Source organism: Aptenodytes patagonicus, chromosome 15, assembly GCF_965638725.1.
Source record: "Aptenodytes patagonicus chromosome 15, bAptPat1.pri.cur, whole genome shotgun sequence".
Taxonomy (NCBI): domain Eukaryota; kingdom Metazoa; phylum Chordata; class Aves; order Sphenisciformes; family Spheniscidae; genus Aptenodytes; species Aptenodytes patagonicus.
This window is the reverse complement of record NC_134963.1, coordinates 5,254,185-5,281,708: the sequence shown is the minus strand read 5'-3', so window position 1 is coordinate 5,281,708 and position 27,524 is coordinate 5,254,185. Positions and strand designations below refer to the sequence as shown.

General features: G+C 42.0%; 1 protein-coding gene across 1 annotated transcript in view; it reads left to right on the top strand.

The window, feature by feature from the left end:
* Window positions 1–27,524, top strand: part of LOC143167425 (transmembrane protein 132B-like) — a 263,937-nt gene that overhangs the window by 87,938 nt on the left and 148,475 nt on the right. The window contains exon 3 of the mRNA XM_076352854.1: window positions 22,954–23,094. Within this exon, the coding sequence (XP_076208969.1) occupies window positions 22,954–23,094 (141 nt within the window). The remainder of the gene's footprint in view (window positions 1–22,953; window positions 23,095–27,524) is intronic.

Here is a 27,524-nt window from a genome sequence, read left to right as displayed (position 1 = left end):
AAGATGGAGAAAATGACGTATTCCTCGTTTGCTGTGATAGCTCATTCTTTTTCTGCGATGTTGGAGCCTGACACAGGCTCGTATCATTTTCATTGAGTTCAGTAAAGACTGTCTGCTGGCAGGAGGCAGTAAGTGCTCTGCAGAAAAGAATGCAACATTTCCAGTTGCTGTTGCTGAGTTACATGTATCTTGGGTATATGCACATGAACATAGATTCAAAAACTTGGAGTGTTTTTGGAGTGATAATACTATATTCTGGGAAGATTCCCCTCCCAGAATACACATTCAATATGGGAGAGGGGACAGCGTGAATCAATTTTGTCCTCACATGACTGAACACCTAGAGGAACTGAATTTGCAGATTTTGGCCTGAGGGTAAAACCGTAGTGCTATATATTGGCGAATTCTATTCAAATGAAGAAGAAGGATAAATGATAGTTTATTGGATTCCCTCATCTTTATAGTTTCTGGTGTCTAAATTTATCTCAACAAAGTGAAATCTGTCTTCCCCAGGCCCTTTAAAAGGTCTCACATATATCAGCGTTAATAGGATGTAGCTGTGTTAAAGCTGGTATTCTGCTGCTTGAGAAAAATCTGAGTCAGGCTAACTGGCTTTGCTTGCAGTGGGAGAAGGAAGAGAAGTACAGTGTTACACCCCAAATCGGGGGCTTCTGTTTGCTGGGGGAGCTGGAGCTGGCTATGGACTACGCTGGAGACGACGTCATCCGTGACAGACCAGCAAGGGAAATGGTGGCACAAACAGTGTTCGAAACCACTGCGAAGTATAGCTGAGAACTGGGAGGTCTGTTTAGATCTAGAAATTGTCTATCACTTGTAACAGCAGCTTTTATCATCTTGAAAAACAGGAAGTTTGAAAAGCAAGTAATTATTTTATTCCCTGGAATAGGAGGAAAATTGAATTTTCTCACTGAAGACCATTCAGAAATGTATGCACACTAACGACTTCAGTTCTTCACCTGGAGGATAAAAGCAGCAGTTTCCAAGCTGGGTAATACATGTCTGTTTGATGTGACTGCTGGGAGGAAGCAAAGAGAGAAAAGAAATTCTCTGAGAAGGCTGCTGAGTCTGCCGGGGAGGAGAACAGATAGAAGTGCAACACCGCAGCGCAAAGGCATTTGAAAGCAATTCTACTTGTGCGTGCAGCACGGGGACTATGGGAAGCCGGGAAGCTGTCCCTTCCCTTCAGTCACACAGTGAAGCGGGGACCCGCTCCTGAGGGTACACATAGCATATGTGTGGCAAATGGACTTGTGCGGGGACCCATGAGCTTGTGCTGTCTGCTTTCCGTGGCTGGTGTGCCATGGGGGAGCTTGGCAAAGGTTAATTTCGGTGGAAAACAGTACTCGGTAAGGGGATTTTACAGTACATGCATATGCGGACTCCCCGGATCAGGCCTGATTAATGGATTTGGCCAGAAAACTGAAGGGAGTAGCCAGTTTGGGAAGTGGCACTACTGTCTCCGCGAGTCTCCCTGAGAGCTCGGAGCACCTGTGCCCTCCAAACTGCCAAGGAGGGAACAGCAGCAATCTTACGAAGTGGGTAAAATAAGAAGCTATGTATATATAGTGGGTATATGTGTAAAAGAGCAAAGCTCCCACCTCTACTGGATTGTGTATTTGTACTCTTCTGGAGAAAGGTTCAAACTGTATCTAGAAATGGGTCTTCCTGAACTGAGAGCAGTTTAACGGTAGAACATAGCAAAAAAAAAAGTGACTGTGCATAAGTAAAATGCGTACTTTAAACTTCATGTCATATGAGTTTAAATTTTCTACACATGTTTTCTGAGGTTTTAAACCCTGGATGCTTCCAGAGACCCAGAGATTTGGGGCCAAAAGTCCATCATGTTGTAGGGCCTATGCCATTTTTACATACCTTGGGGTGAAGGGTACAGGAATTCAAAGATTACAGGGGTTAATATTCTTTCTTTTAAGTGTAAGTATGCAAGGCAAATATATTTGAAACAAAGGAAGTATCCATGTCCATACACCCAGTTTACTTTGAAACAGCTTAATTGTTTATGTAAATTATTTTGCCTTTGTGTCGCAAAAATGGTGTTTGGAGAGTGATGCTGGGAAAACCAGAAGAGGACAGAGAAGCAAAATTAGCTTGAAAATGCAAATCTTGGTGGTGGAGACTGAGAAGCATCAAGAGACAAGGAAGCTGCTCTTTCCATATCAAGGAATTTTTTTGCTTTCGTGCAGGCAGAGCAAGGAATTAAACCTGGGCAGAAAGCTTGAGGGTTGTGTCTGTTCAGCAGTACCTTGAAAGTTGCCGCATGCGGAGCTGGCATCCTCTGTCTTGTTTTAGTGTAGCTGTGTTTCATGGGTGAGACAAGGGGCAGGAGATGAGGCACCTCTCGTTTGTGTTTGATTCTGCCTCCATGGCAGTTCTCTGCTGCCTGCTTCTTGCTCAGCTACCCACATGTCCTCCTCCAACAAGGGTAGAGACACTCTCCGAAGCACCTCCAAAACTCTGATGTGCTTAGACATCAAAAATGGAAGGTGTACCTCTCTTGCTATAGAGTTGCGGTGATCGCTTGCCTTAGGGGGGAGAGCATATGTACAGCAAATGGACAATTATATAACCCTATTAGCTTATACTGTGTGATTTCAACCGTTGGTTTGCCACAGGGAGTTGGAGAAGAAGAATTAGGTAATATAAATAGAAAGATGACATCCTCAAAAAGGGTGCCATTCAGCACATATTGCTGGCTGGCCTCATGGTTCAGAGCTGATAAACAAATTTGGCCTGAATCCTGTTGCAGCATTTTATGGTGGCACCAGCATAGCAGAAGAATTGGCAATATCAGCAGAGGTGGACGCTGTGGATGTGATTCCTGCCGTCCGCTGCCTGCAGCTCTGACTGTGGGAGCCTGTCTCTCAGTGGCAGAAACCTGGGGCCAAATTAATTGTGATTAATTTTGATTACGGACCATTCCCTTTGAAGTGACTCTCGAGATGAATTTGTCCCGTGCGTGCTTTAAATGGCAAGTTGCTCAGAAGTGCTTCTGCTAATGCATCCTCCAGGTTTATTTCAAATATCCTTTTTCTTTCTCTCAGCAATTGGTTCCTGGTACAAATGCAGACACTTTGCATTAATTCCCCGCGGGGCTTCTATGCCATGTTTTTAGGCTTTTGAGTGGCATTGTGGAAAACGTGAAAGCATTATGGTAATGATCAGGGCCAATTCTTGTGTTCTTTATTCAGGTAACAGTTAGGAAAAAAAATCTGTGATGCTTAATCATGCGAAAATCCTACTAAGAACTCATTTAAGGGAGGGTTTGAGTGGGGACCTCAAGGTTTGGCCCATAGTGCATGATGGATTTTATCAACGGCTAGGTAGTGATTAGGTGGAAGAATGTAAGTATAAATGGTTGAAATGGTGGAATGAAAAAAGAGTTAATAGTATTGTCCGTTCAACACCACAAGGAGCTGTTGCATATTACTACATTTAAAGAAAAGGAAAGTACAGTGAATGCACTTTTAAGCCAGTTCCTCCCACTGTTCTTTTCATTTGTTTGTGAATATTCTGTGGGACCTACTGAAGGCTTTGTCTGGTCCAGCAGGAGCCTCTCGGCTGCCTAATAGCAGTGCAGAAGGTATGGCACAGCACCTTTTCTTATTTATTTATTTACTTACTTATAAAAAGGGGTCTTTACAGAAAGCTGTGCTTTGACCCAGGCTTTAAGAAAAGCCACCTGTGCTTCACTCCTTGCGGTCTTCTAAAAGCTCACGTGATGAGAAGCAGTTCTCACCACGAACAAACTGCCAAATGCATTTGAAATGGAAAATTTCTGATTGAAATGGGCATCTTGGAGCTTCCAGCTGCTGGTGACCGTATGGCAAAACAATTGCAACGTTTGCAATTGCTTTGCAGAAGCTGCTTATCTAACAATCAGGACAACTTTAAATATTTATTTTGAAACTGGTTGGTTTTAACTATTGAAGAGCACTGCTTTTTTCCCTTCTTTGTCTAATGGAAACAGAGTGAAAGCAGCCAGGGATCCTGTTTACCCACATCATGAATGCTGAAGGTAGGTCATTTCAGGGACTTACAGGTCTCTGCAGAGAAGAAAAGGAGTTTGGAAATGCTTAGGTTCATTTGAAAGCTGTATCTTGAAGATTTTTCTAAACAAATGTGAAAATTTCAGAGGAGGGACCAGGAGCAGAGGGAAACTCTGCAGACTTTTTTCCATTCATAGGCAGAGATTGAGAGAGCAGGAAGCTGCCCATTCCATGGCAGGCAGCAAGCCCCGAGGCTGGGGCAGTGGCCAAGGGCTCAAACTTGAATCAAGTCAGTTTTCCTTGTCATCTTTCTCCATTTTCAGCTAAGGTAGGCACTGACCTCTAGCTGTGCTACCTCCTGTGTCCTCTGTTCACCCTCGAGCTCTGTGGTTAGGTAGTTTGTACTCGGGGAACTTTTTGGTGGGTGGAGGGGGTGAAGGAGAGCTTTGCCCTGCAATTTGTCTCTAGCTCCTCTTTCACAGCTTGTTCATGAGTGTCCAGCAAAGCTTTTTCTGACTCCACAACTGCATGTCTCAAATGCAGGACTTTGGAGAAAAAGTATTGTGCAGGCATTGGGGTGGCTGCAGCAGCTGCCAAGCCACGGGCTGATGGCAACTGGGAAGAGAGGGGCTGTCCATCTTTGTGTCCCAGGAAGTCCTGCATGTAGGTGGAGAGGCAGTTTGGTGCAGAAAGTCCTCTGCCAACTAGAAAATGTTTCAAAAGTGATCCTTACAAGTCCTTCTGACAACTGTTCCTATTAGGAACTCAATCAGTACAGCATTGTGAATTCAGTCAAGTTTTCCCTTGACATACTATGAATGTATTAAGTGATGAAATGTCAGTCAATCAAAGCAAATTTGCACTTATTCCAGAAAGAAATCTGAATATGTAACTGTTGTAGTGGTGATTGGTTGAGCAGAGATTTTCACAGTCCTTTTGCTGCATAATGAGTCCTGAATAGTTGGGTTGACCTCCCAGGAAATGTAGTGGTAATCCTGCCATAGCCAAATTGTTTCTCATTTCTAACCATTTTTGTCCAAGTTTGAATCACAGTGTTTCTGTCTGGTTGGTTCTGGTTTGCAACTGAATGATTTAACCTAATAAGGGTCCTGACTCCCCTGTCTTATTTCCATGTACTCTTTGCAGAATTCTCTTCCTGAGCTGTAGAAGGTGATCAGGGATGAAAAGGGGCCTTCTGGCATCCAGCAAATCTCTTACTGTTTAAGCAAACTGCCTCTTGCCTCAAGTCACCTTGAAGAAAGTAGGCTTTTCAGTAAACAAAAGGGAAAAGCTGCTTAGTACATTTTTGGTTTTGATTAAGACCGTAACTTCTAGCAGGCTCTGCCGCTAATCTGCCTGATGTAGAAATGGGTACGTTTTAAGAAGCTGCAGCCCAAAATTAATTTTTGCAAATGTATCCATTCGCTCTTTGAAGGAACCCTACTAAGGATTTGAAATCTGGAAATGCTGAGGCTGTTGGGAAGCTTGTCCAGCTCAGGAAGAAGGACCTGAGATGTAGTGTGTGTTGGATGTGTGGTGGGGTTGAGTGTATTGGGGTTGGCTGTGGCAGGCAGATGTCGTGGCTGAGCTCATGCTGCTTTCCCTGCTGTGCACCGCGGGACCGTGCGCCGGGGTCGCAGGGTGGGCACGGAACTGAAACGCTGCCTCTCTTCAACACTCTTCAAGTCCTTTCCTGGCAGAGAGATGACAAACCCGTTATTCTCTCCATGCGCTGAGGTCTTCTGGCTGCTGAGCCGTCAATAATACACGCCGTTGTTTCCCAGACAAAACTTTTCCGTTCTTTGTTTTTTGTAACACATTTGCATTCATCGGTGCCACTTTGGTGTAGCGTTGCCCGGCTGTGTGAGCCTTTCGCAACACCTTGCTTTGCTCAGCGGTGCTCGACATCGACAGTGTCGAAAAGCAGTTCGAAGGCTGAGGTCTCTTCCTTGGCTTGTTGCAAGCCTGCATGTCCTGAGATTTTTCCACAGTTTTATTCGTGCCAAAGAAAACTTCCATGGAAGGAGGAATCTCAGGATTTGGCTTTATAACCTAAATGCAGCTGACTTCGCTGCATAAATGCAGGGTGGTTTATCTGAGCGAGGGCTGCAGCATTGGCTCCTTTTAGGGGCTCTTTTCTCCCTCGTTCGCCCTCCTCCTCTGCAGTGTATAATGCATTTGGAGCTCTCCGAGGCCATTTCCATAGCGTTGTGATTCATCGATAATTATACTCCTTTAAATGTATTGTTCATTTACTTTTCATAAAAGTCCCCAGCTTTAAAACCTACTTTTAAACTTTTATTTCATTCAAGTTTGTATTGGTCTGCTGAAAAAAAAAATAACCTATGCACTTTTATTGTCCTTTAGCATCTGCTTCATTATCCATTATATTTCAATACTTATTTATTCCAATGAAGGAATATAAATGTTGAAACATTCTGCAGAAAGTTGAATGAACTGCCAGCAGGAAATAGCATTTTTGATCAATTTAATAATTTTTCTTTCTGTTTGCAAATCTATTGTAAATATGCCTTGATTTTTACAACTTCGGTTGCTATTTGAAATTATTCTGCAAAGAGATTACTTGAATTGTTTCACACTAGGTGGGCTTGCAGGATTTCATCTGATCAGCTATAAGTTTTGTGTTTTTTTTTTTTTTTTTTTAAAGAGTAACTTTTCTGTTTATGTGGTACGCTTTGGCTGGCAGCACGGACTCTTCCGACACATTGGCTTGCACGCTTTCTCTCTCCAGATCAGATTTTAACTGGTTTGTAGGAGTTAAATGAATATCAATGTCTGTGTTGTTTTATTCATAACTTTGATAAAATTCCAGCCCTTTGTCCTTGTGTTTGTTTTAAGATTCAAATTCTTGGTCTGCATGCAGATTGCATTTACTTTTTTCCCCCAGTATTTTCTAGCTATTCTTAATGGGTATGACCTGCAGTGTCCATTTATTAGCCTGTTCTTTACAAAAAGTCTTTAATATGGCACTCTCAAAAGCATGTACAACATACGAAAACCTGAAAACTCTTCTGCTAAGAGTAAATTTCCCTTCAAATTTCTTTGCCCTATAGAGCAGAGCTGACTTGTGCACAAGTTCTTAAGGTCAGCGAAATTGTTCCTTGTGAGATATTTAATGAAAGTGAAATCTAAAATCAGTGGTCATCTGCTGAGACAGCATCTTTCTAGAAATTTAAGATTTGAACTTACTGGTACTTCATAACTGACGCCTTTGTGTGATGGTCTTGGGGGATTCAGAGTCGTAGCATACTTTCTCCCCTTATGCAATGCTTTACCTGGCAACGTAAAAGTAATCTTACATGAAGTGTCATGTTCAGTGTAAATCGAGAATGTGGAGGAGGCGGCACTTTTAAACCAGTGGCAGGAAATCACATTAAATTCAATGTAATTACATTGTTCTAGAAATGTGATTATGTGTTTCAACTACCAGCCTCCCACTAAATTACTTTAGATCAGTCTCAATCTGTGGAATGAAATCTGCCTGATTTAGATGTAAAAGATGCAATAAATATGAAGACGTGCATTTTACATTTATATTTTATATTCACCTGTGACTGTTTATTACATTTTCCAGATCTAGCCTTTCCCAATGCATATATCTTGCCTGCTGCACGCAGAGAAATTGAACCCTGACTTCCCTTAATATCATGATTTAGTCTTTGCAGCACCACGTGTATGACATTAGCTACTTAATTTCACATAAAACTGCAGAGAGATCTTAACTGCAGGAATGTTCTGTAAAGAAAGGGTTTTCCCATGTGAAAATAAGATAAAATGATCCCAGGAGTAAGTACAACCTTGATTGTAATGGTACTGCTGAGGTTTCACAATTCTAAAAAGTAAAAAAGAGGGATAATATTGGTATTTCTGATAGATGAGCTTTAGGCTGTAGCTTGAAGGCCCACTTTTTGAAGCCTACTGCTATCCTGGCAGGCAGAGTGTTATACCTGAAAATAGTTGTGCCTGAAGTTAATTGAGGATGATAGCTTGACAGTGAAGATTCAAGTCAGGAAGGCAACACCACCAGGAAAGAACGGAGCACTTTCTCAACGCCAGTTAAAATCAAAGGAGGTCATCCATATATTTAGTGATTTTTTTTAAATGGTGCCTTTGTAATTTGAGCTCTTCATCAGCAAATCAGATAATTTATAGCCTTACTATCAGATTAGAAAGCAATCTCAGCCCCAGTAATATACTGGCTTTGCTTTTAATATCCACAAGCTATTGACGTTAGTAATTGAGAATAAGGTTTTGTATCAGCAATTACTTGCGCAGAAGATATTGTCGCTTTAATGCCTTGGTACTTGACTCTAGGATAAGGTCAGATACAGTGACAGTAATTGCTGGAGGAAATAATTACAACCACGATGATGCAGGCATCGACAAACACCACCTTTGCAGGAGACTCGTTTAAAAGCTGAGCTCTAACTTGATGTTAGTGTTGCAATTGGAAAACAATTGCAATTTGTAGATGCAAAATTCTGTCTACAAAAATATAAGGCAAGTTTCTTTGCTTTCCCAGCCCTTTAGTCCCAATAGCACCTCCTGTGTGCAAGGCGCCACACGGATAGGTGACTAGGTGAGTCTTCAAGGGTGAAGACTTTGATTTATGAATAAATCTTCTCCAACTGTCTCTTTAACTTAAGTACAAGATAACTTTAAGCTTCCCTCCCCCACCTCGTTTCAATACTAAGTCTCAGTGAATGGGACTTCCCCTTAGGTTTAATAAGTCTTTGAATATCTCAGCAGTACAATCAAAAGGACCCTGGAAATAAAGGTTTCGCAGCTGTAGAAGCTGCTCAGATGTGCCATGAAGATGAAATAGGGAGGAGCATAATTAATCTTTCTGTCTTCTTCAAGATGTGTTAAGATCAGACCAGGCCATTTTCTCTGAAGAGCTGGGGAGGAGCTGGAGGGGAAAAAGGGCTTGTCTCCAGGAATTAATCTCCTGGTCTCCAGGATTAGCCTCCTGAAATATGTCTGAAAGTGACTGCTATAGGAGAACAAGGAACATTTATTCCATCTTGGTGCATTTTATAAACCATTTCAAATATAATTAAGCCCACCCCCCACCCCCCCCGAATTATTTCTGAGTATTGATGGGCATGTGATAGGTGATCTTATTTAATGAAAAACACTGTCTTTTTGTTTTTCGCTGTTTTATCAGATTTTTCATGGCCTGGGAAATATATTTTCTATTAGAGTCAACAAGAAGGCTGGGCTGATGAGACGGTGTACGGGGCTTTCTCTAGCTCTGCTATCAAGCCTGGAGCGGAGAGCTGTCTTGCCTGTCCCCATGTCCCCAGCTGAGGAGGTAATCTGCTCCTCTGGATACCCTGGGAGAGGAAGACTCCCGAGGGACAGTTCTTCCCTTCCAGGCGCAGGGAAGAAGAGCCACAAAGGCACTTGTTTTACTTGTCCCCTTGAAGCAGGAGAGGAGTGGCTGCTGTTTTCTGCTGAAGCATAACTAGTCATAATTAGTTTAGCCCTGGGTTATTGGTCCTTTGCTCTATTAGATCAAAAGAGTGTGTGTGCGGGTGTGTATGTGTGCATGTTTCTCATAGTTAAGAATTCTGGTGGAAAACCACACTTGCACAATCCTCATTTCAGTCACAGCCAATTTATTATCGGCCGCAGATTTACAAGCAGATGTTAAGCATCCTTAATGCATGAAGATGATTTTGTCCCCAGATACCAAGCTGTGAGACCATTGCGTGGCACCTCAGAGCCGAGAGCACAGCATGCTGCCCCTTGTTAAAATGACTTAACAGCTGATTTCCTTTATTGAAGGTTTGGAATCCCCCCTAAGCACAGCAGATTCCCTTGCTGAATGAGATCGTCTTTCTGTGGTTAGAGCCTGTATATCAGAAGAATTTCAGTATTCACATCCTCTAAACAAGGCTCATTAATCGCAAATTCATGACTAACAGGGTTAGGGACTAGTTAGAATTGAAAAAGCAGAACGGGAATGGGAAGTGCTTAATACTCAGTGGGACACAGTATCTCACTGTGAGTGTTTTTCACTGAAAACCACTGAATATGTTATAAAGGATTGTAGCCATTTTTATAGGTAGTTGATTCAGTGCCCCCCAACTCCCCCAGTGGGAAAGCCTGTTTTTAGAGTGTTTGTTATTGCAAACACAGTGTATGCCTTGAAATGCTGGAAGTTTAAGCGACTTCTTGGTAGCTAGCACCTAGGCATGTGTAGCCTTCATTAAACTTGAATTGTTTCTTCTCCCCTTTTTTTGTTTGTGACCTTTTTCAGAGACAATTTTTCATCTGGTTTCTGAGGATGCATAGGAGCTTGAATCATAAACGCTGGTCAAGAAAACAGAGGCTAACCAAAACCAAAACTGTGAGAGTAGCTCATTCCTATCCTCAAAAGTGCTGTGGGATGTCCCTTGCTATTTGTTTTACTGAAATTCCCCAGGGGCAGTGCTAGGTGTTGGAGCCCGCTGTGCTACTGCTTGTAAGAATCAGCTCCTGGTGAAGGACCTTTTTTAGTCCTTCACCCTTCACTTGCCAGCTAATGAATGAATGTTGTTTGCTCCCAAACTATTGAAGTAGCTCATTTAACAAGGATGTTGTGACTGAACTATGATGGAGGATCTGCCATGCATACAGGGGGAATGCCAGTACTGCAGATAAAACCAGAACAGAGCAGTTCTGGTGGCAAACAGACCAGTTGCAATGATAAAGGAAAAATGCTAAAGGATAAAGGAAGGTTTAGTACTGGTGTTAGGAAGGAAAGGGAAAGCCACAGAGGGAATGATCCTATCAACTCTACTGATTTAGGAAGTGAATTGACCCCCTATACCGCTATACTCTTCTGCACATATAGACCAAATGGGAGCACCTTCCTGTACCACTTAGATCAGTTGCCTCCAATTTTTGATTATGGCCTTTTTTCTTCTGTCATTTCCCCAACTTTTTGTTACATGCACAGTGCTGGGACCTAGGTCTTTGTTAGAGATTAACGATCTGGAAATGGATTTGGCCCCCTGAAATCTGTAAACTTTAAAAAAAGTCAGAAGCACGGTGTGCAGCTGCCTTTCACTCTGTTTTATTGCTGTGCCGGACCTATCTGCCCGTGTGCTGCATCATGTTTGAATCCATCCTGAAACAGGCTGCTGTCTGACTGGTCTTCAGCCCTGCAAACACTAGAGTTTAATTTAAAAATCGCTGCAAGGATTAAAGAATCCTTCCCCAATCCTGCTGGCCCAGGGTGAGTAATTTCTTTCGACAGGCAAGTAAAATGCCATTAGTTTCTTGCATTACCATCAATCGCTGTGGTAAACGGCAAGCAATTTTTGTGCGGCGGCTGGTAAATTTTCCTGACAGCTTTGCAAGGCTGGATAAGCTTTCTAAGCTGCAGCAGCACTGTGAGCAACAGACTTTGTAGGGCTGAATCCTCCTGACCTCTTTGCCCATCTTAGGCTCTGGGGCTGCCAGGGTCTGTCTGTCAGGCACCAGCTTGCAGAATGATGTTTTGGCCAGATCTGCAGAGCAAAAGCTGGGACTTGGAGCTTCAGGGCATGTAGAGGGGAAAAACTGTCTCCTCATCTTCACAGTTAGAAATATTGGAGGCAAATGCAGTGAGCCAGTGCTCCGGCACCGTCCGTTTGTGGGGCTTTCTCTGGACTTCATTGCAGTAGATTATGGACCCAGCCAGCCTCTGCTGCACAGCCTTTGTCAACTGTGCTTGGAGGAGAGACAAAGCTTGGGACTTGCAAAATCCTTGCCAAATCTGCTGACATCCAAAGGGGGATTCAAAGAATTGTTGGTGAAAGCTCAATCTACCTGCAAAGAGTCTTCAAAAAGCTTCTGAGAAGCACTACTCGAAGAAACCAAACTAGGGCTGTCAAACATAAAGGCCTGTTGGGACAGTGGCCAAAGGGCTAACTGGGGCTACCTGAGCATCAGAGTGGGATACCTTTATGGTGAAGTGCTTACTCTCTAGGAGAATCTTGGAAAGTTGTTGTCTGCAGCTAGAAAAAAATCTTATAGTAAAGAAAGCAGAATGGAAAAAAAACAGGGGAAAAAAGTCTTTGATGTTTTATCCCAGCTGGAGGGCTGGTTCTCATCAGAATTCACACGTTATTAGCCTGCTTGGTGGTCATTGGTGCCTGGAGTACAAACCACATAATCATAATGCTCACTAAAGTTTTCACTAGCAGCAGAAAAATGCTTTTTTGCTGTAATATATGGTGCCACCTTTTCAAGAAAAGTACTGGTCTGAGCTATACTGGAAATTGAATTCTATCTTGTGGAAAGGGAGATTATTTCCTGAGCTTTCCTTATTCACCGTCCTAGCACATACTGCTCAAGGTAAAGGTGCACTCCAAGATGATTGATCGGCAAGCGCGAGAGGACCGCTGTTCCATGTGACAGGGATATAAAGAATGATATTTTTATTTTTTGACAGTGAAGGGGAAATGGCATTACTAGCAATATTCAGCAATGTACTCTGCAGCCCCAGTTAGTGCTGCATATTTTATGGCATCCATTTTCTTTCTTCAATTAAACAACATAAAACCTCATAAAATAATCCAATAAAAACAACAACTACTAGTTCAGGCAAAGTTCTTGTGGCCTTTTTAATTCTGGAAGGATTTTCATTGCTGTGCTTTTTTTCTTCTTCCCTCTAACTCCATCCCTTGTGCTCAGGTCAATGTCTCCTTGCCACAACCTAGGTGGAGTTCCTAATAACAACCCTTTCTGTGCTGCTTTTTTATGCAGAGTACTGTGCAAGTGTGTAAAAATGTATCACAGGTCCCTTAAAGACCACTTCATGCTGTTAAGCAATTGTTGGATGTGCCAAGGGTTGCGACTGGTTTCAGTAGAAGTTGGAGGTATATACATGTTTCAAAAATCTGCTCTTTTTAATGTTCTTTTTTTGTTTATTTTTTTGCTGGTGCAGTTTTAAGCAATCTTTTAGGTAAAGATGACCGTTACTGAGTGTCCTCTTGCTTTTAGCCTCATCTCCTAAGAGGAGGACACATGTCAGCGTGTTGTTGGCCCATCAACCTCACTGCTGGTCTTCTCCCTTGTACTTTTTAAACCATCGAAAGAGTATATTAGCTGTGTGAAAGTCAAGGTGAGACCCTATTCAGTGCATGCGGACTGCCTCTGTTATGTACTTTCTTGGGCCAGACTACACATGCTGTCTCAAGACTAGCCACAGGCTGGCTACCACTGGCCTCTTCTGGGCATCTGCCAGTCAGGGGATTTGCAGTCACAACCTGCCCTGAGCTGAGGGATTGTGCCACAAACAGTCCGACAAATACAACAAACTCCAGGATTGGCTGTAGTACTCAGCGGGTACTGAGTACTCCAGTACCCAGGAAAGTTTTTCTGATCCTAAGTCATATACATTGATGTCTGGTAAAAGACAATTAATTATATTAGTCTGAATTGTATTTAATAAACTTTTTCCTTACAGGAAATGTATGAGTCTCCAAGGTGGTGAGCAAATTTAGCCACAGTGATGGACTATTTTAAATGCTGTAAACCTCCATCCAGTGTTGACCAAGACAGTGCTAATGGAGCTCATTATCTAGTTTTGCAGGGAGAGGGATGGAAAGTTTTTACTTTGTTGTTGTTTAGGTGCTTCCAGGAACTGTGACCTTCAGGGCTTTTTTTTACTTGTAGAGGTAGAATGACCCCTTTATAAAAACTCTTTGTCTCCCAGGAGGCCTGAACTCTATTCAGGCTGCAAATATTTTTGCACTGCTGATTTCTGAAAGGAGCTTTTCAATAAAAGGAAATGTGTAAGTATCTTTGTCTTTGCAGGAGGAAACCTCTGACTTACTTTGATTTTTTCATTATAGTTTTCAAAGCTGTGTTTCTGCATGATTGCAAGAATTCCAAGTTCAAATACTTTGGACACTTTCAGAGTTGGTAATGCGTTTCCTCCTGTACTTCTAGGCTTTAAGGAAGAGTTTCATCTATTACAGCATTGCGTTGGTTTCAAGGTAAAGGACATAGTCTGAGTGTTTTAGATCTTTCAGAGAAAGGTTGAAGAGGCTGAGCGGGCTTTGATTTTTGTTCTGTAGACATGTGTTATAGAAAACCACTCCAGCATTTTACCTCTTCTCTCTACAGAGAAGGTACACCACAGATTGTTGTGTTGGAGAAAAGAGGGCACATACTTCAATTCTTGGAGATGTCTAAGGGCGTATGACAGCAGGCACTCTTGAGCTCTTTGAATAATGATCAACGCATCATAACTCAGCTGACTGAACAGAGGCAGTGGAATAAAGGAAAATATCTCTCCTCTTTCAGGGGAGGCAGAGGTGTGAGCTGGTTGTGCATCCTAATGAGAAAGGGATGTTGTGAGTTGTTCAGTAGCACAAAGATCATTTAGAGTTGGAAAAAGACCTGCTGTCTCCTTTTGATCAATAGTAATAATGGTTAGTTCGTGTTTATTGGATATTTTGAAAGTGTAAAGTGTCAAGTGAGAGTTAGGAATTGTGTATTTATTTGCAAATTATGGGCAGTGTTTCCTGCCCTCCAAGCAGGCAAAGGAGAGAGGACCCGATCTGCTTCCCCATGTTGGTGTAACAGGAGTTGCTGGAGCCGTGCTAGTGGGATGCCGGGGTTGGCAATCCAAACATCAGACCTGTTCTCCTGATATGAAGAGGTTGCTGGCATCTAAGAGCTTTCAGCACAATCTAGAGCCACATTTGCTTATGCTATGATTGAAGTAATTTGTATGTCAAAGGCACAACAATGTTTTCAGGTGGACTCAAATAAAATTTGGCTTTTAGTTTTATTAAGAAAATGCCAATTGCTACAGAACTCTTTGACCCGCAGTTTTAAGTACCTACTGGGAAATTACAGAAATATATTGAAATACAGTATCTGCACAATGTTTAAGTATACAAATGCACAGTGTCTCCATAGAAATAGTAATTTTTTTTCTCCTTGGATGAATTTCTGAGCAAAGGTGAGTAAACATCCTTATACCCATTTTGAAGTTGCCCAGACAGTAAAATGGTTAATAAACTGCCTTGAGTCAATAGAATTGGACCCGAAGTCTCCTGCCCCAGTGCCTGGCAACCCTTTTTCTCCCAGAGGGACAAAATTCCACTGTTGACATATTTCAAAGAAAACAGCGCTCACTGTGGGAGATTGCGTTTTCATCTCATATTACATAAAGACTTCAGAACCTCTCAGGTTTCCATAGCAGTGTTAGAAACCCATATAAACAGGTCTGGTTTGTGACACGAATAAATAAGAATAAAAATTAATAGCTTTAATGTCAAGCCAATTAGGATGTCTTTCTGCTGTTTTTTTAAGCTCTATTTGCTTACCTGAGTGAGAGAGAGAAAGCAGACTGAAAAATGGAGTTTCTGCTGAAATATGAAGATGAAATCTTAAAATGTCTTCTTTCTTTTAAAAAAAATTAGCAAAAAATGGGAATTTTCCGTTGGATATAGAAATAGAACATAATGTTAGACTGCTTTGAAGACATTCACATACCCTTTGCTGACATTATGAGCATAGTCTTATATCTAGAAAATGTTTCCGAGACACCTTCCCCTTCCAGAAAATTCATAAGGGGTAACACCTCCTTTTCTGACCTTGCTTCACGGATGTGAAATTTAACTTTTCAGTATTAAAGAATCACTATAAAATTCATCAATCTCTGGTGATTTAGACCAGCTGAGGATCTCTCCTAAAATGTTAGGCATTCTTAGGAAAAATGGGGGGCTCTTGAGAAAATCTGCTGCACTTTTTTAGAGAAGTTATACCTACAGTTTGATGAAAAGGAGGAGGGAGGATTTTTGGTAAAATACTTCCCCCATCATCATCTTCTGTTTTTCATCCTGCCTTATTTTGATCATGCTTCTGTAAAAGTTTCCTCAAAATCATAAGCCATCATACTCAAGGGTAGGTTGTGTTAATTTGTCTTCCCTAATAGTTAATTTATCCCATGGAAAGCACTTTACTGTCAGAATCCAAATTAAAATCCTGTTTACTCTTTTCATTATTCAAAATCCAATATGCTAGTGAGCTTGATGCTTAGCATATTTTGAAACATTTGGTGGGCTGAAAAAAAAAAATAAGGTTGAGAGCTTCACCTTTTTGGGTAGAAGAGTGGTAATTGTATAATTCTAAATCTTTAGCACTGATCCCCTCCATGATTTCAAAGGGTTTTCTGTTCTCTGAGTTGTTGGGCTTTTTTTCACATTAGCCACCGTGTCTGTTGAGCAACTTTGTTCCTGCCTTGCGTTGTGCTGGTCACTGTACCTATTTTGTCTGCTTTGTCCTACCTGGTGCTTTGGCATTGACTTTCTTCCTTGAGTGCGTGTTGGATAGAGATACTCTGATATACGAGAGTAATAACTGCTTTCATAGAAACTGCATCCCCAAATGCTTGACAGGGTTGAATAAGACAGCTACAAAAGGTTATATAAAAATAACAGATGCAGAGAGAAATTGAGGTATACCGGAGGGAGGCAAAGGCAGATTACCTGATACGGTGTAAGGGTGAGAGAGTGCCGAGGTCACAAAATGCAGAAAGGGCATTTCTACAGGGTGAGTGGCGGCTAAGAAAGCTTTGGCCCTGCAGTGGGGAGGCGTTTCAGGGGGAAATGGGGCCAAGGCAGGCAGAGCACAGCATATCCATGTCTTGTTTTGAAAACAAATTTGGGCCAATTATGCATTGGACTTGCGATGAAGGGGTAGTCATGGGAGTAGTTTTTAGCGTGGATGAAATGCAGAGGTAAAATCTGAAGTAAAACTCCAGTTGACTTTGGAAGTTGCTGTCTCGAAGTATTGAGCTGTCTTTATCCCCAAGGGCAAACATGCCTTTTTTTTTTTTTTTTTTTTTTTTTTTTTTTTGTGTCCCACCGTGAGTTCCCACCTTGTTTCACTGGTTACACCTATTGCCACTGGGTTTATACCAGGGCCATGTTGAGTTTTTTACCTGCCGGTACCATTTCTCAAACCCTTTTTCTTGGGGTTTCCTTTTGTTTGATACATTGCAGTTCCCCTCTGTTCCACGTTGCCACCTGACTGCCGTCTACCTACACCACTCCACAGGGCTTTGCAGGCTGCTTGTTCTACTTCGCGATAAAGCAGCATATTATTTGTGCTTTTACACTTGTGACCTTTTGGAGAGGGCTTGGTTTATTGCAGGATCTTTGTGTATTTTGATGCGTATTTTATATACTTAGAAAGATAGCTTTACTTATAGTGACATTAATATGGAATTGCAGAAACAAACACAGCTGTCCTAGTGCTGCTATTTTAAGGAGAATTTGATGGGGAAGTAGTTCGAACATAAATCTGTGACAAGTCTTTTAAAATATAAAAGAACAAAGAAGTAAAGTTCTTGGAGAGATACGTTAGAAAATAAACACTTGCTTAGCTTGTGAAGATTTAGGACCTGATCCCCTGAGTTGCTGTAAATCTGACTTCCATAAGAGGTGAGGGTGTGCAGGATGATTGTCTGCTAGGTGGGGCACTCTCATTTCACACACACTGCAAGCCCACAGCAGCAGAAAGCGTATTTGCCCACAGGCTGGTCTTGCACAGACATTGCAGGACACACTGTCTGTTATTAGTGGGTCTACAGTAGGAGCAGAAGAGCGGGGTGGGTTTATGGTGAAGATATCAAAATATTCCTTGGCAGCTCTAGGCGTAATTCCTGGTTCTGCCATGTGGTTTCTGGCTGACTTTGCGTCACCTCATTTTCCTCATATTTCTGGATTACCAACAGAGAATTTTGGCCAGGAAACTTAGAAAGACACAAAAGAGGGATGGTGCCTCTCTTGGGGGGAGGTCTGGTCCCACCTCAGCCCTCCATCTGCTCTAACAGTGTTTCCCAAACAGTTTTGCTTTCATACACTCACACCAATGAACTCCCGACTGTCTGTGCCTCCCTCCTCCATGCCATGGAATGCACTTGGATGTGGCAACTGTGAATCACATACCCTCTTCTCCTTGTATCTCCCAGCAAACTCCACTTGCTTCCTCCCCCTATACAGGGATGCTTCTGTTCCTTCCTATACAGAAACACTGCCCATCTCACCCACACCCCAAAAGTCCCCAGATGTTATGTCTGAATTCAGTGATTATTTTAATTGATAGTGCTTGGCTTAATGTATCTTAAAACACATGTATTTTAACTAGGAACTCCCCAGGGACCTCGTTCAGAACTAATTGCTTGCTGTTTGTGCAGTTCTTCAAATATGTAAAATGCTCTGTGAGGGCTCGGAATTACTCAGCTCTACTCTGGTTTCATCTTAAAGATGGGTAGGGGTGTCTAGCTGAAGTGTAAGCCTGGGAATCAGGATGTATCGACCCTCATTCTGGCTCTGCAGAGATAGTATAATTTTAGGCAAGTTAACTAAACTGGCCTACAGCTTGGATTTCCTGTATGGGAAGGATAATGATTTTATTTTTAATTGGACTAAAAATGCATGTTGAAGGGCTGAATACAGAAATGGTTGGAAATTACAAATGAAATTTATTATCATAACCGTTATTATTAGTACGTCATTGAGAGTGAATTTAGCTCAGATCATGTTTTCCCCCATAATGGGGTGGGGGGGAGATAAGAGGATTTCTAAAATAGCTCTGAAAAAGTCTTTTTTTCTCATAATTTTGAGCATTTTCCATCTGCTGTGAGCACATTCCTATTTTATTTCCTAAATATCTTTTCCTTCTGTTTCTATTTTAAAGTTCCTTTTGCCAAGATTCTCCTTCCCAATTACTGCTGCCGGGAGTGTTGCTGGGGGTGTATTGCAAACAAGCATTTACCTTTCAGATTTTGCAGTTAATTGACTGGGAGGCAGTGGAAGTCCCTGCACCACTTCCGCTAAGTGCTCGGCTGTTTAAATCCCTCTTGCAGCCCTTAAGTTGCTTTCCAGCCCTGGTGATTACTTGTACCTTCTCCTTTCCTTCTGTTGTAATAACTGAGAGAAGAGGTTTAGAGCGGCCAAATTCATGGGGTCGCATACATTTAAGGCTGGGATTGCATTTTAGAATAGTTTCTGGTCGTTCCAAGTTGGCAGGCTGGGGATGCTTCTGCTTGCCCGCTCCATTCAGTCTATCATGTTTCCATCTTTATATTCCACAGTAAATGGAGGACACACTGTTCAGGGAGAAAAACATTGCCGGGGTACCAAATGTATTCTGCAGTCTAAATTGAAAGCAACTTCCTCTATTCTGCATTTATAGCTGGAGGAGAGGGCTAAATTCACTTGTGAAGCCGTTATTTCATTGATGCCCTGTTCTGAATAGCTTTGACACGTCCCCCCCACCCCACCCCCAGCTACCTCCTCTTAAGATCTTATGGGCATAAGTGTCACAAAAGGCAGTGCTTGAGGATGTCACATTCCTGTTGGACCACCTCCACCCCTAAAGAAGAGAGTATCATGAATAAATAGTGATCACGTCATTTGTGATACAGGCTGTGGGTACAGGCTGTAACGTGAGGGCCCTGTTGCAGGCTAACTTCTGGTGAGCTCATTCAGTATTCCTCTGTCTCATTTACATCTCTGCTAATTGTGTTATCAAAATGCCACATAAGTTGTAACGTTTTAAAGGTGGGCAAGTGCTTTTTAACAGGACAGTTTTCTGTCTGAAAATTCTGCTTTTCAGAAAGCAAGTATTCCGTGGAAATGAAATGTCAGTTTTGCCAAATTTCCAACTGGCTCTCATGTTTTGTTCCTTTTTTCCTTCACAATTATCTTTATAAAAAAGGAATTAAGCCATCTTAGTGGTAATAGTTACTTCTTGGGTCATGCTTCTGTGAAATACTTCAGTGGATCTTTTCCATGTTTTCAAGCCCAGAGATGGCAGAATTTTTGTCAGCTGGTAAATTTAAAGGACATCAGGTTTTTCTCAAGCAATTCTATTTATCCTTACATCTCCCTTTGAGTTGGAAGAGCAGCACTTCCCAGTATTTTATATGTGGGGAAGGGAGGTATAAGAAAACTAAATGGTCCACCCAAGCTTATAACTGAAGCCTGGCACAGAGCAGGGCAATAAACCCAGGGCCTGGGCTCACACGCTGGCCATTCACCATCCTTTCTCCAGTTAGTGTCAGCTCTGGTAGGAATTTCTTGTTCTTTTGCAAAGCCTCAGTCCCCAACACTTGCAATAATTTTTGTGCCTGTGGAGTTTGGGGGCAGATTTAAAGATATGAATCACTTATCTGAAGAATAGTAGGCTCAAACCTCCCATATGTAGGCTGGTTTAATTTGAATTTCTTGACTTTTCCTAAGTGAGAAGCTGAATTCAGTTTCTTCCTTCTTTCAACCTTCCTGGCTCTACTGATATCCAAAAATGCAAAATGACATCTTGTCTCAGCCCACCAGAGCAGATGCATTGCAGGGGATTAGACTGGAAATTTTCCTAAAATGCAGCGTTCTGAGACGTTTTTGGAAAATGTAGCTGGGGAGCACAGTATGTGATGTTCACTTGATGCTAACCCAGCAAGACGGTAGATAGGCAGCAAGCGAAAGCTGTAGGCACAGTCAACAAGACGGCATTGCCAAAAACCAGAAGGCCTCTTGTTAAGGGACAGTGCCCTGAAGGAGAAGCCAAGTGGTGAGCCAACAGGACAGGCATCGGGACAGTCTCATCTGCTGTCCAGACAGGCCAAAAGCATCTCATAGCTGAATTCAGATGCAAGAGAAGAAACAGCAGAGCTCCCTGGCTGAGGGAGGCAGACACAGCTGAGGGGTTGGCCCAAGAGGGACACCAGTGTTTTGGGGTACAGCGTGTCCAGAGAGGTTGGAACAGCCGGGTGTGTAGATAGATGTGGATATTTGAGGTTCTTGCACCCTTACCCCCTAACTGTGTGGGGACCACTGATGGAGGTAAAGAGGAACAGCAGCTTCAGCTTCCATGAAGAAGGGAGCTGCACAGGGGTCCTGCATGGTTAAAGCCCGTTCAGGTGTGGCAGGGAATTGTGCCATGTTGCTTTTCATCCTCATTGGGGTAAACTGACGTGCTAGATTCGGATCAGAGTAGAGGAAAGTAAATGCTGCAGAGTGAAGATATCTGTAGCACAAAAGCTGTGTAGGAGGACATAACAAGCTTCTGACAGATGGAAAAAGCTGATGAATCCTGAAATCATGGGTGAAATCCAGCTGTCCTGCCCCACTCCCCCCCCCCCCCCCCCAGCATCTCCTGCCCTTCAATTAATCTTTAATTAACCAGGGCTTTGCCTTGGGTGGAAAGTTGGGCTAGAGGTTTCCAGACACGTTGTCAAGAAAAACATGAGAAATTGAGGGGGTGGTGGGGAGGCAAATTTGTTAAAAAATATAATTTTGGCTGGGAAAGAGAAAATTCAAAAAATTGTGGGTTTTTTTTTTTTTTCCCCCCACTCAGGCCATAATGATTTTTTTTCAAGCGTGGTTGACTAAGTCTAATGAAAAAAATTATTGAATCCGTTGCTGAAGGCCTAATTCTCTATCTCATGTAAATTACAAGTCAGTCTGAAATGAAGCCATGTAGGTGTCTTGCAGGAATGATTTGGTCCAGTGTAATTACTACAGAAAAAATGAATGTTCCCCTGAAAAAAGAAGGGAAGATGACAGGAAAGGGGCACATAAGCTTTGAGGCATGTTGTTTGGAGCTATGAATGTCTGTGGAGAAACATGAAGGAGACAGAAAAATACCAAGTAAAATTCTCTCCTTACAGGATACATTTTTCATCAGATTGGTTATGCCAGGCATGGATTTGGTCCATCAAGTCAGTAAAGCCTTACAGCCAAAAATAAGGATATCATAAAAGCAGGATGAATGAATTCCTTCTCAGAGGAAAAGACCACCCATTGAGTCTTGAAGTTGCTTTGATCCAAACCCATAAACTCAGCTAGAACTTAAAGGAAATTCTTAATAGTGTAACGTGAGCACCAACTGGCCACGAGGCATCGGGGCAAATCCATCACAATTCACTGTTAAGTAACGCTTCAAGTCTCAGCAGTGCCGTTTCATTCCACCATACAACTAAGAGGTCCCTCTCGGCTTTGCTTTTAATTAATTAAGTCACAGTAGTGGCGAATGTGGCGCTATAGCAGTTGCTTTCTGCCTAATTGTTCTCCAGGCATATTTGCAGCACTCCTGTTGAAATCCCAGGCTTGTTTCAGGAGTCAAGCTGCACAAATGAAGTCCCTGCTATTAAAAGCAGTTTGTTTCCTATTCCTTGGCAATCTGTTCCTAACGCTGAGCCCCACTGGAGCGTGGACTTTTTTTGGCTTTTAAAAAAAAAAAAAGTGACACTTACCGACTACCAAGCTGCTTTCAGACTCTAGCCATGCTTAGGAAATCAAGGTTTTCCATGTCAGCATCATATTATTTTCAGCAGCAAGAGTTTGACGTGCCCATTTTGATAGATCCCAGTACCATGGCATAATTATTTTCATCCCTCAGTCCCGGGTCTAGGATAACGTATTCCTTCTCTCTCCTTCCTGCATTATGGTCTTTGAGCAGTGAAACACGTTTTTTCCATGCAGATCACTAATATTAAAAGGCACCTTGCTCCCAAAGGTTTGCGGGCAGGAGGATGTATTTAATATCACAGTGCTCTGATTCTCCATCTTGAACTGCAGGACAGACACAACAAATTAAATCAACTAATGCTTAGTCACATCTGTTTCATTTGTATCAAACTGGTGCCACTGAAGCAGAAAGCATTCTTATTCTCTCCACATTGTTCAAGCTGAAAATTAACTGGCTTTGCACATAATGAAACTCATACTTCATCTCTTCAAAATGATTGGACCTGTTCTATATTTTTAAAGCAGAGTGACTTAGAGTTGCAATGTATCAGTCTATTACTAATGGAAGAGGGAATGTTTCCTCTTTCATCTTCCTTGTTTACCTTTCTGGATTTATTTGTAGGAGATCTGTAACTAAAGCAATCCCTGTTGTTCCCCAACAGAATTAGGACAGCCCCAGGTGTGAAGATCATGGACATCAGAGTCAGTGATGCAGACCAGTGGGGGGTTCAAGAGGAGACGGACAGCGCAAGGACCACTGCCACGATCACATGTGTGCACAACGACCCAAACGCAGAGAACAGGTAAGCTGCCAAGCGCTTTTGTGCATTAACCCTTGCTAAAGTGCTGTGAGACACATACAATAGCTTTAATGAGTTGTATTGCTCTTTTAATAGCAGTATTTTTTCATCCTCAGCCTCCTTGGAAAAGCTATAGGTGATCTGATGAGAGCTTTTTTCCTTTTGTTTCACTTCTGAGCTTCGGAAGTAGATGATCTAATTAAACTGGAGGCAGCCAACTAGTCCTGGCTCACATTTGCTTTTCATGCACCTTCAGGGCAGCAGCAGAATTGCTGTTGCCAAAGAGCCAACAGAAAGGAATGGATTAAAATAGAGAAATATGAAGAATAATTGAGAGCAATATAGGACAATGCTGTCTCCTTTATTTGAAAAGCTATGAAAGTAATAGCTATTAAGTGTTATTCATTATCGCTGCAGAACACCTATGAGTGTCTATGAACTGTCTCGTGAATGCTGTGTACGTTTGTTATGGTAATGCTCCCACAAGCTGTATCAAAGGTAATGAGAAATTTACATTGTTCATCAGAATTAGGTATTTTACAATACAAGCAATTTCTCTCCATTATTGTGCAGTTACTCTACACTTAAAGTACACTGTGCATAAATTTAGCTTGAAATTGTATCATAATTAGGAAATCACAAAACTTTATGTCACAATTTTTATTTGAGGAGTCTTTTGCATCCACCTTTTTCTGAAGGCTCCTGTAAGGGAGAAAAATGGTTGTTAGTAATTATTTAGACCTAGGAGGATTGTTGCCAGAGGTTTGGAGTGCAAAGAGAGCTTCTACTCTGTTTAGTTTCTGAAGCTGTATTTGAAGAACAAATGAATTCCATCTAGCTCTGGGTACCTGCGATACACGTGTTGAGGTGAAAGCTATTTATCCATGGGTTTGCTTTTTAGCAACAGTGATAAATAGGCACTGTTAAGGTGAGAGTCCTCTTGGATGTGTAAAACAGGCCTGATGAATAGGAAGCAAAAAAATGCCTGTTTCTCTCCAGTAAAGATGCGGAGCGGAGGTGACTGAGTGGGACGCAGACATTTGCATTGTGAATGTGTGAAGTGAGGGGAGGTGATTCCCCGCTCAGTGTCTCTGGTGAAGTCAAGTGCTACAGAGCTTTCTGGCATGAAATGCCAGGCAAACCTTTCCGTTCATTAGCACTTCTTCCCCATTTAAAAAAAAAAGGGGGGGGTCCCCCTCTTGTTTCCTAAGTACATTTGTCAAAGTTGCAAGTCTGAGGTTGTGATGTAGGAAATTCAAGCCACCTTCCATCATTATTTTGCTGGGGTTTCATGGGCTACTGTACTGATAAAGCAGAGCTCTGGCAGCTGGATTTGGTGCTGTATGCTTTGTCTCCAAATCCTTTGTCTTTTGGTAAGATTTCCCAGTTCCTCCAAAAGCTTTTAAAGAAGCCAGCAAGTCCCTTTGGTGGGGGGAGAGCTCAGCCCGCAGAGACGCTGCCTCAGAGGGGAACCTTCGCACTTGTTCTGGAGCTGCGCGATGACACACGATGGCTCCAGCAGTGAAATCTCAACCTGAATTAGCTCAGGTGGCTGATGTGGGTGATTGTGCAGTATCTGCTCTCTGCTGAACGTTGCAGTCAGGTTTTTTGCTAAAACAACTGTGACCTCAGTTCTGTTCCGAGCAAGGTGGAAAGCCATCAATTTGAAAGTGAAATGCTGAGGTTAAAGGAAAACTTAAGATCGTTTGGTGTTACAGAGGAATCTCTATTGAAATGAAACAACTATTTTTAAAGTTAGACCAAAAATAGGGCGAACACTGAAACTTACTGCCTTGTATGTGGTTTCACTAATCCATGAAATTATACCTGTCACAGTAACGTAGTTTTTATTAAAACTGATTTTTGCTTTGTGTTGAACTGTTAAATGGCACAAAAGCAACGAATCTCAAGTTAATTAATACTTTGACCCTTTCCTTTGTGAGATTAGTTTAATATTTTTGGATTAATTAAAGTATGCAAATAGAAACTGCTGAAAGATCGTTCCCAGATTTGCAAATATTGTAGTGCTTAGAGTAAATATTTAACTTTGATCTTTACTTTAATTTGCCTTTTTGGTCATAATGGTGGCCCTCTTGTTTCTTTTGTAGAATGTTAAGTGTTTTTGTGGGAGTTCTGTTGTTTCATTTAAATGAGCAGAGACCTGAACTTGCTTCTGTTAAGGTCAATGTGGCAAAACTGTCTCTAGACGTGATTAATCTGTTCCTCCTTTTAGTAATTCAAGGAGCTTCATTAAAGGCAGTTTATGTATGAGTAAGAGTGCAGGATCAATCTCTTTCATTGCAGAGCAGAAGCTATTAGTAAACAGAATCGTATCTACCTCGGGGGAGACAGTTTTTTCTCTCTTGGAAGTAATTTCAGTTCTGCTGACTTGCCTGGCATTACGCTAGTAGTAGAGAAGTGGGTAAGCCAGGACTGAACCTCTGAGCCCAGATAGTTTTCTCTGAGGAAGAGATGGCTGAGTTTGCTATGGTTTTGCAACCCCCCTTGGGCTTTGTGAGGGGGCGGAAAGCCCTGGCAGCCCTGCAAACCGGCTGGCTGGCATGGCTCCTGGAGGTTCAATGAAGGTGAGACACTCCAGCAAGTCACAGCTGCATTCGCCGAAATCTCTGACTATCCTCCTTGCCCTTAGCTCAGAGAGAGGTCTGTGCTCCACTGCTTTGCACTTCGGTTGCTCTTTCTTCCCCAGTGTGCAACTCTGATAAAAGCCACTGACAGACACTGCTTGCAAGGAGAACAGTGGCTTTGGACTGTGACATGTTTGTAATCCAGTCTGCATTCCTTTTAGCCAGCGTTATCGGCTGGAGCCTTTTCAAATTTGCTTACTTTTCCAATCTTTCTCCTCCTCTCTGCAGTATTATCGTTATCATGAGTTTTTCATCTCCATTTCTCACATTTCCCTACGCAAATTGAGTGTTCATTAAAATGCTTTAAATTAAGACCTTTCCTCTTTTCATGCAATGTGCATCATGCCTTTTTTTGTGCATTACTTAAAAAAAAAAAATTCCTTATCACAATGTTTCAGGCAGTTTACATTATATTCTATTAAAAATCCATTTTGTCCAAGGTTGTCACAATTCATAGATTAAAGCTTTCCAGAGTGTGTTTTGTTAAGAATACATTCACAAATTCACCTCTTTAGTAGTTCCATAAGCTTGTATTTAAAACCTCTTTTTGATAATGTAGTTGAACAAAGAGCATAAAAAGAAGAGATTTATTTTAAATATACACACACAAGTATATATGCACACATCTATTCTGATCTGTGTGGACCCTCACTTTGCCCTTATTGCTGCCATCTCAAAGGACTTTTTTGGTAGCTCATTGAGCGAGGAGATTGATTGTTGCCATCTGCATTTATTCTCCCTCGTATTCTCTCCTTGGGGCGGAACTCTGTGAATCTCATTTTGGTAGGGTTAGTTGAAGCAGCAGTGTGTTTTGTTTCAAAAAGGCACAGTTTCTACTTCAAGCACAAATACTCTTGCATTATGCCTGCATCTGGGACCCAGCACTTATGTTCCATAGGAAAGGATCTTTATGGATTTCTGCATTGAGTGCAGAGTGCATCTTGCAAGGAGTAGAGGATGTCAGGGTTGGTGGGCTTAGATAAAAATCGAGTGCTTTCAGCCTCCCATGCAGAATAGCTGTGTTTGTGAAGGACTGGGATCTTACCCTGTGGTGTAGGGCTATATGTTGAATTATTGCAAAAAATGCTTTTGAAATACAAGGCCAAAATCTGGGACTCTACCAGATACAAATCTTTGTTTTCTTCATGAAAATGGATCCTATTTTTGTAAAGACCATGCAGGCTTTTTCCACTGTATTTGCCAAAAGATGGATTGAGCCTTGCAGTTCTTCCGTCCTTTGCACCTCAGAGTTCTCTGGAAGCATCTCAGGAACGTGCCACAAATTAGGCTGCAGCAGGACTAAGGCAAGAGGGCTTGAAAAGATGCCCTGAGAGCATGGTCTATCTTTGGCAAGGTATGGTACCTCGTAACTCTGCGCTGATATCCAGAGGAATGGGATCTCAGGAACTTTGCCAGAGTGATTTAGCATTTTATAGGATTAGGTTATTTCAAATCATTGGTGAGCAGGAGCTGAGTTTCCATGCTCTCATTTGAAAGACCCCCACAATACGACATATTTCATGGTGCTCGGTGTCTCCTTGCTGGAAAGCTGAAGAACAAAAACTTAATGTGACCTGGCCTTTGGTTCAGGAGAGATGAGATGGCACAAACACAAAAACTTAGGCCAGAGAGTTGTAGCTCTACTTTGAAAGGGAGTATATGAAGTGATCATTTTCCTTACTCAGGAAAACTGTCATTAAATTGTGTTGGATTATTACCCAGGTGAGGAGAGTCTGATTCTCTGACAAACTAGTACTTTAATCAGAAAGGTTATATTTATGCTAACTG